The sequence below is a fragment of the Pristis pectinata genome, chromosome 11 (assembly GCF_009764475.1).
Source record: "Pristis pectinata isolate sPriPec2 chromosome 11, sPriPec2.1.pri, whole genome shotgun sequence".
Classification (NCBI taxonomy): domain Eukaryota; kingdom Metazoa; phylum Chordata; class Chondrichthyes; order Rhinopristiformes; family Pristidae; genus Pristis; species Pristis pectinata.
In genome coordinates, this window is record NC_067415.1 from 32,365,942 (window position 1) to 32,387,174 (window position 21,233).

The 21,233-nt window shown below is 39.3% G+C and overlaps 1 protein-coding gene across 1 annotated transcript in view; it reads right to left on the minus strand.

The window, feature by feature from the left end:
• Positions 1-21,233, minus strand: part of ddx10 (DEAD (Asp-Glu-Ala-Asp) box polypeptide 10) — a 217,265-nt gene that overhangs the window by 56,983 nt on the left and 139,049 nt on the right. Inside the window, exon 16 of the mRNA XM_052026644.1 lies at positions 14,610-14,660. Coding sequence (XP_051882604.1) covers positions 14,610-14,660 — 51 coding nt within the window. The remainder of the gene's footprint in view (positions 1-14,609; positions 14,661-21,233) is intronic.

Here is a 21,233-nt window from a genome sequence, read left to right on the forward strand (position 1 = left end):
GGATCTTGTTTTGTGCAATGAAAAGGAGCTGATTGATAATCCTGTTTTCAAGGAGCATTTGGGTATACACTACTCCAGGCATGGTCTCACCAAGACCCTATGGTGCCCTTAACTAGGAAAGAATGTATTTGCCATAGAGGGAGTGCAGCAAAGATGCACTAGGAATAGGGGGCTTTGCTGCATGAAAAGAGATTGAGTGAACTGGGACTGTATCCTTTGGAGTTTAGAAAGATGACAGGGGATTTAATTGAAACTTACAAAATTCTTAAAAGGTTGATTGGCTTGATGCAGGAGTCTAGGACCAAAAGACACAGTTTGAGAGTAAGGGGTAAGCCATATAGGACTTAGATAAAGAGAAATTTCATCAGAAGGTGGCGAGTCTTTGGAATTCTCTGGAAGGCTTTGGAAGCCTTTCAAAATAGAGACTGATATAACCAATGCTTAACATAACTGAAGCTTTTCAACTATTGGCCCCCTTCTTTGGCAAAAAACCTCTTTCACAGAGCCACTGCAATGATGACCTAGATTTTATAATGAAAGCAAAATTGCCAGTGCTCAAGATTGCTACCCACAAATGAAGTTAAATGTGGAAATATACATTTTAACATTTTCAAGGTTATGTTCTAATTGTTATTTCCAAATTTGTAAAATGTTGAAAATGAATTAAATTATGTAACTTTAACTATCGCAATAAATAAGTATATGTAATTGGTTCTGCTTGATAACATCATTGATGGCAAAACCTGAGATCCCCTCGAACTGCCACCCGATAGCAACAGAGAGTAGCAAACAGAAAATGCACAACACAGAGATTGATCGACCTTTGCCAACAGCTTTCTTGAAGTCAGTTACCAGCATTGTTAGTTCAGTGATTACTGCAAAGTTCAGGCCAAGACTCTGAAGCCTGAGTTAATATCTCCATCACAACCAGGCTCAGTAATTTCTACAAATATATTTTTCCAAATATAAATTAAAGTCTACAAAAATGGACAAAGAGACTACCAATTTATGAAAAAAAACAAAAATGCTTGGACCGAAATACTAAATAAACTGAGTTACAAGATGTTTTAGTTGCCTATTTTTACTTACAACTTATCAATATTGTCACTACTTCACTAGAATTTTCGCACCAGTGCTGAAATGAAGATTTTCACTTGCGTCAACAGCAGAACTGTTTTGAAAAATACCACTTATGTCAGCCTCATCTTGCTACGATTCATCCAAAAGAAATTTTCTTCAGAAGTTAGCTGGATAGATTTTTGTTTTGTATCAACTTGGCTACAACTGTACCTGAAATGAAGCTTACTTATTTTTTTTCGTAGTTTGGTAATGGAAAGATAGTCTTCCTATTACTTACTGATTAGGAAATTTACAATACCATCTGTTCCTCCATGCCAGCAAAATCACATAAAATAAGGAAATGGATGAAACTATATTGTGGCTATAATTTAGAGAATACAAGCTGTCAAGCTGCAGCACAATCATATGACAGACACATCACCATGCACGTTTATTTACATGCTCATATTTCAGAAGGATGAGGGAAAATCTCATTGAAATCTACCAAATACTGAAAGGCCTGGATAGAATGGATGTGGAGAAGATGTTTCTATTAGTAGGGAAATCTGGGATCCAAGGGCACAGCCTCAGAATAAAGGGATGCCCCTTTAAAACTGAGATGAAGAGGATCTTCTTCAGTCAGAGGGTGGTAAATCTGTGAATTAGTTGCCACACAGGGCAGTGCAGGCCAAGTCATTGGGGGTATTTAAGGCAGAAATTGAGAGGTTCTTTGATTGGGTAAAGGGGTTAAGGGGAGAAGGCAGGAGAATGGGGTTGGAAAAAAAATCAGCCATGATTGAATGGCAGAGCAGACTCGATGGGCCAAATGGATTAATTCTGCTCCTATATCTTATGGTCTAATGCTGAAGACCAAATATCTGTAGCTCATTAGTGAATAGCAAAGTGTAATTCCTGGAGCAAGCATAATATTTGTTTGAAATGTTGCCATAAATTATAGAGACATAAGAAGTTAACTTTAAATCTGAACCTTGTGCATAGAAGTTAGATTAATGCAAGTTTCTCAATTGCTCTGAACAAGATCCACTTCCTCTGGCAAAGTTACAAGCTGCAATTGTTTCCCAATGTCAAGGTCACATATTTTTACAGAAAAGATGCATCTTAATAATAACGCATCATTTTTACTGGCAAAAAACATGCCAAGGTGTTTGGAAAGGCAAAGTTACGCAAGATTGAAGGTAAGATTCAAGGTGATGGTTCAGATACATCAAAATGAAAGCATTTAGGGATTGTGTTCCAGAGCAAGGAGACAAGATGGTTCAATCTGCTATTGACAATATTGGAGCAGGAGGATAAAGAGTGCAATGTAGGCAAGATAGAAGAGCAGGTTGTGCAAGATGGGATGACAGTCTAAAAAAAGTTCAGGGTGGGGCATGGGTATAAGAGATTTGCCTGGGGATTTTAAATAAAGTTCCTTAAGGTGGAGGAACTGACATGGGTCAAGCAAATTCTTAATGTTGGGGTTTTTTTGGCCTGTAAATTTATGTAACTTGGTTAGCATTTAGAACATTTAAATGTGTAATGCATAGTAAAAGACATCGGCAAAGGTTTCAATGGCAATAGTGGCATATAGATTGCTAATGAATTACAGGCGGAATCAGACAGCGTTGGTGCTGATAAAGGGTTTGACTAAGAGTTAATTTAAGAGTTGATCAGGGTATTAAAGTTGATCTTGAGCTTTACTGAGTATCTAGGATGGGGATCTGTACCAAGAGCAGGGACATACAGGAAGACTGAAACATGGCATAATCTTGCAAGTTGCCATTGTTCATTCAATTTGATGTCAATTAAGAAGCTAGGGAATCATGCAAAAACAAATATTTGGTCACATGTGAAAGTTAATTTTGTATGTGTGACTGACATTGCCAGGATAAAAGTAGCATACCAACAATGAGTGAACTAGATTTCAAGGCTGGAGACATGTGCAATGAAGTTGGATCATCAAGAAACATTGCACTACAATTATGTCAAAAAGCTAGAGAGAAATTCCCTCTCCAATGAGCTATGGCTAAACACTGTAATCTGTAAATCTTGACAGAGTCTTAATGTGGTGCAGTGGGGTGTACAATGTAGAGGAAGTGGAGGACAAAAGCCAAGTGACAGGAAGATAAACACTGGGCAACAGGCAATATTAAAAAGGACTGACTATTCATCTCTTCTGCTGTCCTGAATTTTTAAAAAGTTACAAGATCCAAAAATATCTACATAATTCTCAACTTTCGTGAGAGAAGTGTAAACATTGTACGAGAGTGCAAAGGATACAGCAAAGTTAATTGCCCAATAACATCCTTGCTTTGGTCTGAAGATTGCTAAACTAGCTAATCCTCTCGTCAAGCTGTTCTAGTAGAGCTACAACAGACGATAATTCCAAATATGTGGAAAAGTTTTCAAATATGAAAAGTTCAAAAAAAGTTCAACAAATCCAATCTGATTTATTACTGCAGCATTAGTGTTCCCTTAGTCATCAAAGTGATGGAAGGCGTTATCAGAGCAATCGAGCACCACTTACTCATGCAATAACTTGCTTAATGATGTTCAGTTTGTGTTCCACCAGAACCATCCATATCGAGACCTCATTACAGTCTCTGTCAGGCATGGACAAGAGAGCTGAATTCCTGAGGTTAGGCGAGAGCTACAGTCTTTGAAAAGTAACATTTGATCGAATGGAACACTGAAGAGTTCAAGGGTAATTGAAGCCAATGGGAATAAAGGAGAAAAATCTCTACCGGCTGGAAAATGGGTATAATTATTGGACATGCAGATGCTGAACAGGGGCAGTACATCAGGCATAAATAACCACCTTCAACAGCTTCATCAATTACTGTCCCTCCATCAGAATTCAGATGTGGGGATTTTGCCAATCATGTGATTAATTCCTTTCACAATTTCACAGATAATGAAGAGGATGGTAACTGCCAGCAGCAACACTTGGACAACGTCCAGGCAAAGGCCATCAAGAGCACAATTATCATTTATGTAACAGTCACACCATCTTGTGATGCACTACTCACCTCCCAACTCCCTAAAAACCTTTCTGCCATCTGCAAGGAAGGAGTCAGGAGTCTGGAGTCTAATGAAATATTCTCCACCTGCCTAGATGACAGTAGCTTCAGCGACACTCAAGAAACTCATAAGTATCCAGGACAAAACACCATGTTTGTCTGGCATTCCAACCACAACATTAAGCACGCACTTTCTTCAAAATTCACCACAGCTGCAAAGTGGACCATCCAGAAAATATATTGCAGCAGCACACCAAGACTTATTCCCAAATTACCTCCCAAAGTACACAACCTCTATTATCTGGAATGTCAAAGACAGCAGCTACAGGGAATGCTTAATTCTCCAAGTTCAGCTCCAAGTCACATTCAACTTGACTTTGAAATAAATTGCCATTTTTCAGCCATTAGGTCAAAATCCTAGAACTCTTTACCCAATAGCAGTGTGGGAGTACCTTCACCACAAGCACGGCAGAAGTTCAAGGAACCTCACCACCAGCTTCACAAAAGCAATTAGGGATAGCTATTTGCTGTTGACCTCTGCAGCACCACTCATATTCTTTGAATTAAAATTGGAGTTTTGGATGGGAAAAATTCAAATAATTGGGCAGGGTCTGAATTCTGATGGTGGGAGCTATTCTAAATCCAGTAAAAATACTGCTATAGCAGTTGGTGTTTTATTCAAATTACTATATACATCACAAAAGATCCAGTTCTTCAACTGTATAATAATGAGTTTTTGTTAGCTTTCCAGTACAGCTTGCATTTTATATTTTCAAAATGTACCTTCTCTACCATATAAACTTTTCAGAAAGGATGCACTTCTGAAATAAAATGAAACAATGACTTGATCCATAACATATTCCCTGAATCAATAAAATGAAATCACCACATTGATCTTGGAAGAGTTAAGATGACAATGTTCAATTTATTTGGATTTTAACATTTAAAACCTTTCAGATAAAGGTTTTGATCACCTGTCTGATTTAATTCAAACCCAGTTTTTTTTTTTGTGTGTGTGTGTGTGTGTGTGTGTGTGTGTGTGTGTGTGTGTAGAAGTGTGCTTACTTTGAAAGACATCCTCCTTGCATACATCTGAGAGATCTCTATTTGAATTGAGAATAGGATTAATAATATTTACTTAAAATTGTCATCAAATAAATAAAGTGGATTTTGATATTTGCAAATAATTGTAGGACAATTTCAGTTTCACAACGAATAGACCTGACAATGATAGAAAATGCCAAAACACATTTTAGTTTAGAAAACTTCATTTTTTCCACCTACATACGCTTACTTGGAGTTCTTCATGTTGCCTATTACACTATCATTTGGGAATCACCAGGTAATTTTCCCTTACTCTTGCTCATCAAAACTGGCAAGCGATCAGCTTTTACAAATATGCTGCTTGCATTTGCATGTATACTTGACACCATCCTCACCTGGCCCCCACCATTAATAATGTGTGCAAGACTGAAGGAAATTAGTATTGGTAAGAACATAGTACTAGAGAGATTAGTGACTGAAAGTTGATAAAATCCAAGGACCCCATAATCAACTACCAGAGTTTTGAAGAAGGTGCTACAGAGATAGAAGATGCATTGGTTATCATCTTTCAAACTACTATTGAATCTGGAATTGTTCAAGCAATTTGGGGGGTAACAAATATGATCCCACTATTTAAGAAAGGGGGTGCGAGAGAACAGGGAACTGCTTACCTATCAGCTTGACATTAGTAGGGATCGTAGAATCTATAATGGAGGATGTAATAACTAGTAATAAAAGGACTGCATAGAATCAGCTTGAATTTATAAAGGGAAAATGAGGTTTGACTAATATACTGGAGTTGTTTGAGGATGTAACTAGTAGAATAGATAAGGGGGAACCAACAGTGTATTTGAATTTCAAGGTGGCTTTCAGGCCAGTTAAGAATGTCAGAATACATGAAACATGGGGTTATGTGCTGACGAAGACTGAGAGTTGGTTATTGGACAGAGAGCCAAAAGTGGGTCCAAATGGATCTTTCTCTGGCTGGCAGGCTCTGACTAGTAGCTCAGGACACCTCAGGGATCAGTGCTTGGTCCCCAGCTATTCACAGTCTTGTATCAAGAATTTGGTTGAGGAGATGAATGCCAAATTTCTATGTTTGCTGATGATAGGGAACAAGAGGGGATTGTGATCAGGGAAGAATATGTAAAGAGGCATAAGGCAGGATATTGCAGTGAAAGAGAATATGGCAGGTACGATATAATGTGGAAAAAACAAGGACATCCACCGTTAAGTGATGGGCTGCATTGGTGGCAGGAAGAAAGAGAAGGTTGAGTGAGTGAGAACATTCGTGTTGAATGAGTAGTTCCTGAAATAACATGTGACAGATGATTATTCCCACTTATAATAGGAAGAGAAGCAAAAGATTAGTGTGGCTTTTACATAAAAGTATCAGTAATAATACTTAGATGGATTGCACTTGCTTCAAACTCTGCACAAAAATATATTAGCACAAACATTAGTGTTTATGTTTAGGGGACTTGTAACTTCTAAAACCTTATACCTGGAAGTATCAAACAAAAATGATTGTTCATACACTAAAACTTGTATATTCCATTATTTTGCAAACAATTGCGGATCTTTAATTAATCCACAATTTGAAAACGATAAGGTTTTAATCGTGCTTTGTTTGAATAAGAGTCCTTGGAATAAATAAAGGAAAAAAATAATTCACCAACAGTTATCTTTATTTTTTTATTATTATTATTCATTCAAGGGATGTGGGCTTCACATGCTGAGCCAGGATTTAATTGCCCATCCCTAATTACCCTTGATAAGGTGGAGGTGAGCTGCATTCTTGAACCACTGCAGTCCGTGAGATGTGGGTACTATATACCCATAATGCTGTAAGGGAGGGGAGTTTCAGGATTTTGACCCAGAGACAGTGAGGGAATGGCGATATATTTCCAAGGCAGGATGGTGTGTGGTTTGGAGGGCAACTTCCAGGTGGTGGTATTCTCATACTTTTTCTGTCCTTGTCCTTCTAACTGGTAGAAGTTGTGGGTTTGGAAGGTGCTGACTAAGAAGCCTTGGTGAGTTGCTGCAGTGCATTCTGTAGATAGTACAAACTGCTGCTACTGTGCGTGATGGTGGAGTGAGTGAATGGTAATGGATGGGGTGCCTATCGAACGGGCTGCTGTGTCCTCTATGGTATCAAGCTTCTTGAAGCTGCACTCATTCAGGAAAGCGGAGAGTATTCCAGCACACTCTTGACTTGAGCCTTGCAGATAGTGGACAGGCTTTGGGGAATTAGGAGTTGAGTTATTAGCTACAGGATTCCTAGCCTCTGACTTGCTTTTATAGCTACTTGTGTATATGGCTACTCCAGTTCAGTTTCTGGTCAACAGCAATCCCCAGGGTATTGATAATGGGGGATTCAGTAATGGTAATGTCATTGTATGTCGGGGGTAATAGCTGGATTTTCTCTTGCTGGATATTGTCACTGCTTGGCACTTGTGTGGTGCAATTGCTACTTGCCAGCCATCAACCCAGGCTGGATATTGTCCAGATCTTGCTGCATATGCATGTGGACTGTGTCATTATCTGAAGAGTCACGAATGGTGCTGAACATTGTGCAATCACCAGCAAATATCCCTACTTCTGACCTTCCAACTGAAGGAAGGTTGTTGATGATGCAGCTGAAGATGGTTGGGCCTAGGACACTTCCCTGGGGAACTCCTGAAAGGACATCCTGTGGTTGAGATGATTGACCTCCAGCCACCAAAACCACCTTCCTCAGCACAGAGGGTTTTCCCCTGATTACCATCGACTCCAATTTAGCCAGGGCTCCTTGATGCCATAGTCGATCAAATGCTGCCTTGACATCAAGGGCAATTACTCACTTCACCTCTGGAGTTCAACTTTTTTGTCCATGTTTGGACCAAGGCTGTATTGAGGTCAGGAACTGAGCAAATTTGGAAGAATGCAAACTGAGCTTCTGTGCACAGGTTGTTGCTAAACAAGTGCCGCTTAATAGCACTATCAATTATCCCTTCCATCACTTTGCTAATGATCGAGAGTAATGGGGCGGTAAGTGGCTGGGTTGGATTTGTCCTCCTTCTTGTGGACAAGACATACCTGGCAATTTTCCACATTGTCAGGTAGATGCAAATACTGTAGCTATATTGAAAAAGTTTAGCCAAGGGCGTGGCAAGTTCTAGAGCACAAGTCTTCAGTACTATTGCCAGAGTGTAATCAGGGGCCATAGCCTTTGCTGTATCCAATGCCTTTAGCCATTTCTATAAATCAAATAAGAACAATCTTTCTAAAGGAAAAAGATTGCAATGTTGGAAATCTGAAATAAAAATAGAATATTAGAAACTAACACAGCAGGCTGATAGGGCCAATTCTCCGAAGTTGTTGAATTCATTGCAAAGTCCTCAGGGCAGTAACATGCCTTGTCGAAAGATCAAACTGTTTTTCTTAGCTTATATTGGATTTTATTTGAATCATGTAAAAAGATTCCCTCTACACTGGTGAAACCAACATAGACTGAATTACCAGTTTGCAGAATACTTGAGTTTGGTCCATCAGCACCACCTTGAGCTTCCCAATTCAGTGTCATTTTATTACTCAATCCCACTCTGACCTCTCTGCTTTTGGATGCTTACACCATTTCCAACATTTTCTATTTCTGTTTCAGATTTCCAGCATCAACAGTGTTTTGCTTCTACAGTTTGAATCTCAGTTGCAGCACCATTTCATCCCCCTTCTGAAACTTAAATCATGTTTAATTTCTAAAGTCTCATCTTTAACAAAAGGTTATCAACCAGAATTGCTGCATCCACAGATGTTGCCTGACTCACTGAGTATTGTCTACTTTCATTTTCAAAAGTTTTTGTGCTTAATTTTAAGCATAAATGGAACAAATTAAAATTCCAAGATGAAAGTTTTAATAGTTACAAACAATTTCTTTCACATTTCCAAATGGCTGCACCCCTGATTTTTCAGAGATTTTATTCTTTTGCTTTTTGCGCCTTTAATTACTTCTGATAAATTATCATATTTCACCCCCATTTCCATGGCTGAATTGAAGTAATACAACATACAAAGCTTAATTTTCATTATGTAGAATGAAAAGAGCTTTATTTCTCATTTTTGGTCTTATACCAGAAACAGCTCTTCACTCACCATATAACCACCATACTGGCCATATAATGGCAAAAAATAAGAGCACATAATACCAATTCATTTACTACGCAATCTATCTACTATTGAGAGTTTTCTTTTCAGATGAAGCAAAGTTTATGCAAAATAATAAATGTGCATGCGAAAATATACTTGGATTTCTTAAAAAAAAGATCCTTACACCTTATCATGACACAAGCTTTGTTGGCAAAAACAAGAACAAAATTCACAGTAAGCTGTATATGCTTATTCAAGACACTATCTCATCTCCTGGGACTATGAAAATACAATGGGTAGTCATCTATGAAATAATACACATTGTTTAAAGCTGTCAGAGGTTATTTGTTTAAAACTCACAATTAAGTTAAAAGCCCCCTGAAATACTGCCCTGTAACTGGAAAATTAACTTACCACAATCTGTAAAACTTCTGAGTTGACACAGACACCTTTCAATTGTGGTAGCCAAACTAATATACAATTTCAAATGGCTGTCAATCGTCAATGTAGATTGCTTTCAAAAGTGTTGTTTTTCGATTTTGTTGGTCAAATTACCTAAATATGCATAAATTATCATCCTGGGTGCCCTAAATGTGAACTGACATGAGGTAATCATTTTCTTGACCTTGGCCTCACCAACCAACTTGTTTCAGATAGTTATCTCGATAGGCCCTCAACACCACTCTGCCATAGCTTCCCTTTAAATAAGAGAATGATTTTGACATATACTTGCATTGGAAGTTGGATAATACTAGTTCATTTTATGGGAAAAGAAAGTGATAGAATTGGTTGCTTCCCTATGCTCAATCCTGCAAATGTTCCAACACATATAATAAAAAAAACACCATAAATAGAACAATAGAATTGAGCTCAGTCAACATGTATTTAAAAAAGGAAAACAGTGTTTGACTAATCTGTTGAATTCTTTAAGGATTTGATTAATATAGTAGATAAAGGGGCAAAAACCAGTAAAACGGTGTAGATAGATTTAGAGTCATAGAGCAATATAGCATGGATATAGACCCTTCGGCTCAACCAGCCCATGCCGACCAGTGCCCACCCAGCTAGTCCCAATTTCCTGCATTCAGCCCATATCCCTCCAAGCCCTGCCCCTCCATGTACCTATCCAAGTGCTTCTTAAATTATACTATTGTCCCTGCCTCAACCACTTCCTCTGGCTGCTCACTCCCTATACTCACCACACTCTGCATGAAGAAGTTGCCCCTCAGCCCCCTTTTAAGTCTTTCCCCTCTCACCCTAAACCTATCCCCCCCCTAGTTTTGGACTTCCCTACCCTGGGGAAAAAGACTGTTACCATCCACCTTATCTATGCCTCATATAACTTTAAACATTTCTATAAGGTCACCACCCACCCCCCCCCACCCCATTCTCCTAAGTTCAAGGAATAAAGATCTAGCCTGGCCAAACTCTCCCTGTAACTCAGGCCCTCTAGTCCTGGCAACACCCTTGTAAATCTTTTCTGCACTCTTTCCAGTTTAACCACCTCTTTCCTATAACAGGGTGACCAAAACTGTACACAGTACTCCAAGTGTGGCCTCACCAACGATTTAAACAACTGCAACATAGTATCCCAACTCCTATACTCAGTGCTCTGATTGATGAAGGCCAGTGTGCCAAACGCCTTTTTCACCACGCTGTCTACCTGTGTCGCCGCTTTCAACAAACTATGCACTTGTACTCCTAGGTTCCTCTGTTCAGTTACATCCCTAGTGTCCTACCATTCATTGTACAAGTCCTACACTGGTTCAACTTTCCAAAATGCATCACCTCACACTTATCTGTATTGAAATCCATTTGCCACTCCTCGGCCCACTTCCCTAACTGATCAAGATTCCCCCTGTAATCTATGATAACCTTCTTCACTATCAACAATACCTCCTAATTTGACATCATCCACAAACTTACTGATCAAGCCTTGTGCATCTGCGTCCAAATATTTTATATAAATAATTAAAAAGGGTCCCAATACCAACCACTGCGGCACACTACTAGTCACCAGCCTCCATTCTGAGAAACAACCTTCAATCACCACCCTCTGCTTCTTACCTCCCAGCCAATTTTGAATCCACCTACCTAGCTCTCCCTGGATTCCATGGGACCTAACCTTCCAGACCAGCCTACGAAGAGGACATTGTCGAAGACCTTGCTAAAATCCAAATAGACAACATCCACTGCCCTAACCTCATTTACCTCTTCAAAGAACTCCAAAAGATCCATCAAGCACGAGTTTCCACACACAAAACCATGCTGACTCCTCCCAGTGTCTATCCAAATGCTGGTAGATCCTGCCCCTCAGAATTCTCTCCAATAACTTCCCTACCACTGATGTCAGGCTGGCCAGACTGCAATTCTCTGGCTTGTCCTTGCTACCCTTCTTAAACAACGAAACAGCATTAGCCACCTTCCAGTCTTCGGGAACTTCACCAGTGGCTATCGATGAAGCAAAAATCTCCGCAAGGGCCTCCGCAATTTCTTCTCTATCCTGCCACAAAGTCCGCGGATGCACTTGGTCAGGCCCTGGGGATTTATCCACCTTCATGTGCTGCAAGGCTGCAAATACCTCCTCCCTGGTAATATGAATGTCCTCCAAAATATCTCCACTTGTTTCTCTTATCTGTTGAGTAACCATGATTTTCTCCTCAGTAAATGCAGAGGAGAAAATATTTGTTAAGATTCCCACCCATCCCCTGTGGCTTGAGACATAAGCGGCCCCAATGATCTCCGAGGGGACCTACTCTCTCCCTAGCCACCCTTTTACTCTTTATATAGCAATCGAACCTCTTGGGACTTTCCTTAACCTTACCTGCCAAATCCATCTCATACCCTCTTTCTTTGCCCTCCTGATTTCTCTCTTAAGAGTATTCTTAATCTTTTCATAGTCATCAAGGGATTCACTCGTCCCCGATCTCCTAAACCAATGTATGCTTCCTTCTTTTCCTTGACCAGAGCCTCAATACCTCTCATCAGCTAAGGTTCGCTAAACCTGTGAGGTTTACAGGAACATGCTGCTCCTGGACTCTTGATTTCTGGAAGGCATTCAAGAAGATCCCACAAAGGAGGTCAGTTAGCAAGGGTAGAACACATGGAATTGGAAGTAATGTACTGACATGGATTGAGAATTGGTTATTCGACAGAAAGTAAAGAGGGGTGATGGTTCTCAAGTTGGCAGGCCATGACTAGTTGGGTACTGCAGGGATCTGTGCTTGAGCCCCAACTATTCATGATCTACATCAAGAATGTGGCTGAGGAATGAAATGTCATACTTCCAATACCAACAATACCAAACTAGATGGATTGCGAGTACAGCGGAGAATATAAAGAAGCTTCATGTGGATGTGAACAGGCTGAGTGGGCGAGAACATGACAGATGGAATATAATGTGGAAAAATAGGAGGTCATGAACTGACACACACATAACAGAAAAGCAGAGTATTTGTTAAATGGTGAGAGATTGGGCAGTGTTGATGTTCAAAAGGAACCTGGGTTCACTTGTACACAAGTCACTGAAGGCAAGCAATTAGGAAGGCAAACGATAGGTTATTTTGATGGATTGATTATAGGAGCAATTGTATACAGCCTTGGTGTGACAGCACCCGGATTACAGTGTAAAGTTTTGGCCTTCTTAACGAAGGAAGGATGTACTTGCTCTAGATGGAGTTTAGCAAAGACTCACTGAGCCGACTCCATGGATAGCAGCTTTGCATACAAGGAAAGACTAACCCACATGGGTTTACCCCAATTGCCTTCCAAACGAGGATGGGCACACAAGAAAGAATAGGTAATGGGGAAATAAATGGGGAAAATAGACTTTATAGGATTGCCCTGGGATTCATATAGTCTCAATGTCCTTAGTGGTCTCCTTTTAAGCTATAAGAAAACAATAAGAAGAAGAAATGAGGGGTAACTTACAAAACTCTTTAAGAGCTTGACAAAGTTGATGTAGGGAGGACGTTTCCCCTGGCTGAGTTGCTGAGGAATGGAGGCAGAGTTTGAGAATAAGGAGTAGGTCAATTAGGTCTGAGCCAAGGGAAATTTTCTTCAGAAGGTGGTGAGTCTTTGGAATTTTCTACCCCAGATGGATGTGGAAGCTAAGTCTTAAAATTCATTCAAAACAGTGATCAATACATTACTGAGCATCAAAGGAAGCAGGAAACATGACAATAGTGCTGCAAGATGGAGCTGAAATAGATGGTCAGCAATGGGCTGTAATAACCTGCATCTACTTCTATTTATTATGCTCGTCTGCTCAATAACAGTGGTTAAACCACTTTAAGAAAGGGAATACAGTTGCACCAATGTAAACACAGATATTTTTGCCAATAATTCCTGTGTGATGCACTTTACAATCCTCATTGACGGTAATCTATAAATATTAGAATTATTTAATGCAACAGGACCCTGCCAAGCCTTACAGAACATTTCAAGCCCACCACAGCTTCCAAGTTCAAATGCAAAGTAAACTGAACTTGTATTTAACAAGTGACGGTCACGTTAAAATATTGTCTTACTGGCCTGGATTTTACTGAATCTAACATTGGTCTGTCACCACCATTCTACCACAAATTTACTGTACCTGGATTCTGAAGGTCCATCCTGCTGACCCAAAATGTCCTGGGGTCATCCAACAAGGCCTTCAGTGTTGCATGGTTCAATGGTGAAAATGAAGCATCACTTAGAACATCAAGGACCCATTAACCAAGTCCAAAATGGGGAAACCACATACCAAAATGGAGTAATTACTACCCAAAACCACTGGGAATTCATTAACCAATACTGAGAGGTAATTATTAACCAATACTGAGAGGTAATTATTAACCAAAAAGTGGGAAATAATCAACCACTTCTGGTGGAAAAGAAATGAGCACAACTGCAGGAACTTACCACCAAATTCCGGATGATTCTGTTTGCTGGATACATATGACATAAGATCAACAGCAGGAGCTAGAACTCCAATGCCTACCTTATGAATTTAGATACTATTAATATAGTACATTAGGAAAAATACCTGAAACTCTGAGCAATTAAATAACTTGGAGACAGTTCCAAAATGAAAAATATTTTGATGACTTTTTCTTTTAAAGTAGTTGCTCAAAAGACCCAGTACATACATTTAGGTGCCAATAAGAAGGCAGTTTTGGCAATGCAAGATTAGGTTCTGGTACTTCCCAAATATTTGACTTAAAGATTATGGTAGCTATCAAATCAGTAAATCCAAACTATCTGTACTAGTTTAGTAACTACCTTATATAGAAGATTCTTTTGTGCTGTTCCAGAACGTATGAATACTCTTCCTGTCCTTTAAGGGAATATTCACAATACATATAAAAGTAAAACACTTACATCCTTCTTTCTTGTGGCCTTTCTTGCTGCTTTCTCCTTAAGCCTTTTTACCTTAAAAAAAAGAAAAAGATGAATTCCACAAGTTGAACTCCAGGAATCATAAAATACCAATGGTTAAAATTTAATTTATTTTTCCTTAAAAAGTAATTTCTATTTCTTTATGGCCTCAGGTATCAAGCATCATGTCATTCTTTATTTTGCTTTATGTGATTTTGAAAATTTCCCCTGAGGTTTGAATGGTGCAGTGTGCTAAGACTTGTAGTAATCTAGCCAAACTAGTAGGGAAAAAAAAATTATTGACTGTAAATTCCAAAGTAAAATGAGTCATGGCAGTCTGAGCCCAGTTCCTACTGAGATTAGACAGAATGAATAAAACTGCATTTTCCAGGAAAAGGGACAAACTTATGCCCTACAAACATGTGGGTCAAATTTAGTGGGTGTGATTTCAAGAAGAAATTGATTTAACATTCTTAAAGGAATTATTCAAGCCATAATATAACTTAGGATAATGCCCCAAGAAAAACTATTACTGTTCCCTCAGATTATTTTCAAACAAGCAGAACTAGTAAGTATTTTGAAATGATATTTGGATAGATTTTATTGATTCCTCTTTTCTAATCTTTTTCTTGCTACTACAAAGTTCAATGATTCCTCCTAGGTTGTGATGTTATCACAAGGAGTAATTTTCCTTTTTGAAGACGTTAACAATAAATATTCTTCCAGCAGACAAGCCCCAGGTCCCTAAAGAGATTCTCAACTTTTACACATGGAAATGTGAATAGTAACAATGATTATCACAGGTTCACAGTTGTAACACTGAATTATCGCATGTCTTAAGATGGAAAAGTAAATTGTGTCTGGGCAAAATTTCAATATTAAATGAACTTAACTTTTGCAGTGGTTCAACTTATCTGTCTCTCTAATGCTTTTAAATTGAATTGAATTTGCATATGACATATTAACCAGGACCAAAAAAATTAAATCTGGAACAATGACCTTAAATACAGCTACTGAATTGAAGCCCTTATTACACCTTAGTCAGCTACATTGTGTAGGCCGCCTTGTTCACACTCCTGACACCAAGCTCCTAGATTTGGCACCTTATGCCAACTTCTATTATGGGGAGATTATCAGGCAGTTGGAGGAAAAGATTCAGGAATATGCTCAACCCCTCCTTTAAAAATATGCAAAGTCATTCTAAGTTGACCAAAGTAAAGAAGCAACATTCAGAATGGTATTGAGAACTTTCAGACCATGCCTCAGAATAGCTGCGTAACCAGCAAAATGAGAATACCACTTCACAGTAACCCATCTTCCTGCCCTGTTAGGCATTTCTTTTTTTTGTACTACGTTTACAGGTGTTACATAAATGCAAGCTATGGTGTTGTTAATGGAATCGGCCAAGAGCACCTGACCCAAAATAGTACGAATCTTGAAATGGACCATGCCGCAAATGTATTCTCCTTTAAATGGAGAAGGCCAAACAAATAAAAATTCTTATTTGCAATCAAACCATCGTAATTGTAAAGCTATCATTTTCGTTGAAATTGGACTATATCTTTTTAAAACCTATAATTCAGTTTAGCTTATATTATCTATTACATGACAGCCTGTTTCTTCTCCCCTTTATTCATATTACGTTGCCAAGGATCATTCCTTCTAATATACCACATTATTTATTTTGAAGAAATTTGGAAGCATCAGTAAACATGAAGAAAAGGAGGATGACTAGAGTGAGGACAGGACCAATCAGGGATAAAAGAGGAAACTTGTGCCTGGAGTCAGAAGAGGTAGTGGAGGTCCTTAATGAATACTTTGCTTCAGTATTCGCCAGTGAGAAAGACCTTGACATTTGAGGATAACGTACAACAGGCTGATACGCTAGGGCACGTCGACGTGAGGAAAGAGGATGTGCTGGAACTTTTGAAAAACATTAGGATAGATAAGTCACCGGGGCTGGATGTGACATAGCCTTTGGCGATAATCTTTGTGTCCTCACTGGCCATAGCAGTAGTGCCAGATGATTGGAGGGTAGCAAATGTTGTTCCTTTGTTTAAAAAAGGGAGCAGGGATAACCCTGGGAATTACAGACCAGTGAGTCTTACTTCAGTGGTGGGCAAATTACTGGAGATAATTCTTAGAAACAGGATTTATGGGCATTTGGAAAATCATAGGCTGATTAGGGACAGTCAGCATGGCTTTGTGAGGGGCAGGTCATGCCTCACAAGCCTGAATGAATTCTTTGAGAATGTGATAAAGCACATTGATGAAGGTAGAGCAGTGGATGTGGTGTACATGGATTTTAGTAAGGGGTCTGATAAGGTTCCTCATGGAAGGCTCATTCAGAAAGTCAGGAGGCATGGGACCCAGGGAAACTTGGTTGTGTGAATTCAGAATTGACTTGCTCATAGAAGACAGAGGGTGGTGGTAGGTGGAGCGTATTCTGCCTGGAAGTCGGTGACCAGTGGTGTTCTGCAGGGATCTGTTCTGGGACCCATGTTCTTTGTGATTTTTATAAATGACTTGGATGAGGATGTGGAAGGGTGGGTTAGTAAGTTTGCTGATGACACGAAGGTTGGCAGTATTGTGGATAGTGTAGAAGGTTGCTGTAGATTACAACAGGACATTGATAGGATGCAGACCTGGGCTGAAAAGTGGCAGATAGAGTTTAACCCAGAAAAGTGTGAAATGATACACTTTGGAAGATCAAATTTGAAGGCAGAATACAAGGTTAATGGCAGGACTCTTAGCAGTGTGGAGGAACAGAAGGATCTTGGGGTCCACGTCCATAGATCCCTCAAGGTTGCCAGGCAGGTCGATAGTGTTATTAAGAAGGCATATGGTGTGTTGGCCTTCATTAGTCAGGGTACTGAGTTCAAGAACCACGAGGTAACGTTGCAGCTCTATAGAACTCTGGTTAGACCACACTTGGAGTATCGTGTTCAGTTCTGGTCGCCTCAATATAGGAAGAATGTGGAAGCGTTAGAGAGGGTGCAGAGGAGATTTACCAGGATGTTGCCTGGATTGGAGAACATGTCTTATGAGGATAGGTTGAGTGAGCTAGGGCTTTGGAGAGGAGGATGAGAGGTGACTTGATAGAGGTCTACAAGATGATAAGAGGCAATCGATCGAGTGGACAGTCAGAGACTTTTTCCCAGGGCGAAAACGGCTAACGTGAGGGGTCATAATTTTAAGGTGATTGGAGGAAGGTACAAGGGGGATGTCAGATGCAAGGTTTTTTTTACACAGAGAGTGGTGGGTTTGTGGAACACACTGCCGGCAAGGTTGTGGGGGCAGATACTGTACATTAGAGACATTTAAGAGACTCTTAGATAGCCACATGAATGATAGAGAAATGGAGGGTTATGTGGGAGGGAAGGGTTAGATAGATATTAGAGCAAGATAAAATGTCGGCACAACATCGTGGACCGAAGGGCCTGTACTGTGCTATAATGTTCTAGCTTTACTATAATTCAAAGGTTTGTTGGTCAACTTATCAAACCATTTACAAGTCCTTCATTAAGTTTGGTTAACCACTTGACACTGTTTATAATAAATTGCCTGGTTTTCAGCTCTTGCTGCCAAAAGCTCCAAGGAATCGTTGTTATTTTAAATCGTTGTTATTTTATTTATCCCTCGAATTTCTATGAACTCTTTATCCTTCTCCCAACTCATCATTTAGAACAAATTATGGCCCTTATTAAATCCATTTCACTTGAAAGCAGCCAATATCTCCATTTGAACCGTCTGTCTCGATTGATTCCTTTAAGAAAATGCTCTAAGTAAGCAAACTAACTAAAACCACCACAGACTAAAAAATGCAGTAAATGAAATAAAGCAATGTTATTTTCAAATCTGTGGCTTACAATACTCACTATTTAAAAGTAAAGGGCACAAGGCAGCTTTGGACCAAGCATGGCATCAAAGACTTCTGGCAACAAGATGAAAAAAACTTGCATAAAAGGTGGCTGAGATTATTGGAGGTCAAACATCCCAGCTGCAAGACAGCATTGGAGGAATTCCTCAGGACATTGTGCAAGGCCTAAGCACTTTCAGTCACTTCATCATAAAGTTCATTCACTGATGATTGCATAATTCCATTTGCAACTCCACAGAAAAGGAAGTGGTACATGCTCATTTCTAGCGGGACCCAGATAACACTCAAGCATGGGCTGATTTAAGGCACAACTGTTATTTGCCACTTAAGTGGCTGGCAATGCCCATCTCCAACCAGTGCACACCTAATCACCTATCCTTAACATTCAATGGCATTGCAAAATACCTCATCATCTACATCCTGATTGTCACCATTAACCAGAAACTCATTATCCAGCCATATAAATACTGATACTACAAAAAGGGACACAGCTGGGGTAACGTATGGCAAGTGACTCATTCTCATCCACCAACCCCCCACCCTCCAACCACTCAACATCACAAAGCCTCCTATGCTACACAGCACAAGTCAGGAGCATCATAGAATACTCTCCAGTTACTTATACGAATGCAGCTGCAACTCTCAAGAAGCTTAGCACTATCCCAAATAAAACAGATCTCACTTACTACTCTAAATATTCAGCTCTTCCACAATGGAACAGGCTCATGGGAACATTACCACCTGCATATTATCCTCCAAGTCACATACCAGCCTGACATGGAAATTAATCACCTTTCCTTCATCGTCACTGGGTCTAAATCATAGAACTTCCTTACCCAACAGCATTATTAACTTCACCAGGAAAATGCAGGAATTCAAGTGTGCCACGCTATGTAAATGTGCATATCTGAGATCTACACCCAATAGTGGTTTGTCATATTCAGTGCCTCCACGTTGCACAGATTTGCTATTAATCCAATCATTCTATGGATGCAAATTTCAAGAACTTTCAAACAGAAGTCAGGAATCTGTTTCTTTGGGTAAAGAGGAATGAAATTAAACTAGTTGCAACACAGCTGGGCTCAGACTGCTCCAGAGAATTAGACACCAATTCAAGGTAACACTTCAGTGCAGGACCAAGGCAACGTTGCACAGTCAGAAATGCAGACCTTGGGTAAGAAGTCTACCTCTTTTCGAGGAAGAGCAGGGGAATCTTGGCTAGTGTCCTTGTCAATATTTGTTAGTCAACCAACATCATTAAAATGCATTAAACAGATATTATCCAAATGTTGTTTGGGAGAACCTTGCTTTGCAAAATTTGACTAGTTTTCCAATATTATAAACTATGATTACATTTCAAAAGTGCTTTATTGGCTGTAAAGTGTCTAGTGACATACTGAGATAGTGAAAGGCACTATATAATTGCTTCTTTTCTAGAACAAAATCTGTTTTTTTTTGGTGCAAACAGAGGGCAATGGAAGTATAAATGGGAGTACAATGCTTAAGAACAATCTTAAATCAGCCAGATCAAGCAGGTAAATAAAACAGTCTTGCTGCTCATATATAGGAGCAGCACTTCTGTAAGAAAAACAGAAACACAATCTGATAACTGATCACAAGAGGGATCTGCAAGAATATCAATTATACATTGCTAACCAAATATCCTAGGTTAAGATTCAATAGGGAAATCAGAATAAATTACTTAAAACCCTCTAAGTCACCAGTCAAGTGTAATTTGTGTATTCCATGACACAGTGATAGTAATCAAACATTGACCTTTCTATTCCAACACTGAAGTGGAATCAATTTCACGTTCCACACATTAAAGGACAAAATAATTACTACTTTCACTGTCGAACACCTTGTTCCAGTAATCTGCTTAGTTATCCTTTTAACATTTCACTATAGCAGTTTATAAATCTGCTAGATATTTACTTTATTCCCTGGCTAAGTTCTCAATGCAGTCATTTTGAAACCTGGAGACCATGCAACCTTAGTAATAACTTTCTGTAACTGCTCAGGTTCACACAGTTTAGCTCAAGGTACAGATAAAAACATGAAATCTATTACACTGTCATAAATTAGTCAGATCAGTTATTGAGAAACAGGTCAAGTATGAAAAATTTTCAGCTTTTCTACATTAGGAGAAACATCTCTTTTTCTAGTGTTATATAACTGCAAATTAATTAATTTTAAATCTGAAGCTTTATGGCTATACAATTAGATTAAGCTTAGTGACAGGAATACATCTGGAATTTCCATTTTGCTCTCAATTTTTGAAAAGAAACCTACTTACAAAATTGCCCATCGGCATCAATCAGGAAAGATATAGAACCAGGAGGAGGCAAATTAGCCCCTTATGTCTGCTCTACCATTCATTACAATGGCTGATTTTTTAATCATAGATTATCGTAGATTACAGGGGGATCTTGATCAGTTGGGAAGTGGGCTGAGGAGTGACAGATGGATTTCAGTACAGCTAAGTACTTATACTATTATGGTAGGGCACTAGGGAGTGTAATGGAACGCGGGGACTTAGGAGTGCAGGTGCATAACTCATTGAAAGCAGCATCACAGGTAGACAGGATGGTGAAAAAGGCATTTAGCACACTGGCCTTCATCAGTCAGGGCATTGAGTATAGGAGTTGGGACATTATGTTGCAATTGTATAAGTTGTTGGTGAGGCCGCACTTGGAGTACTGCACAGTTTTGGTCACCCTGTTGATAGGAAAGACGTGGTTAAACTG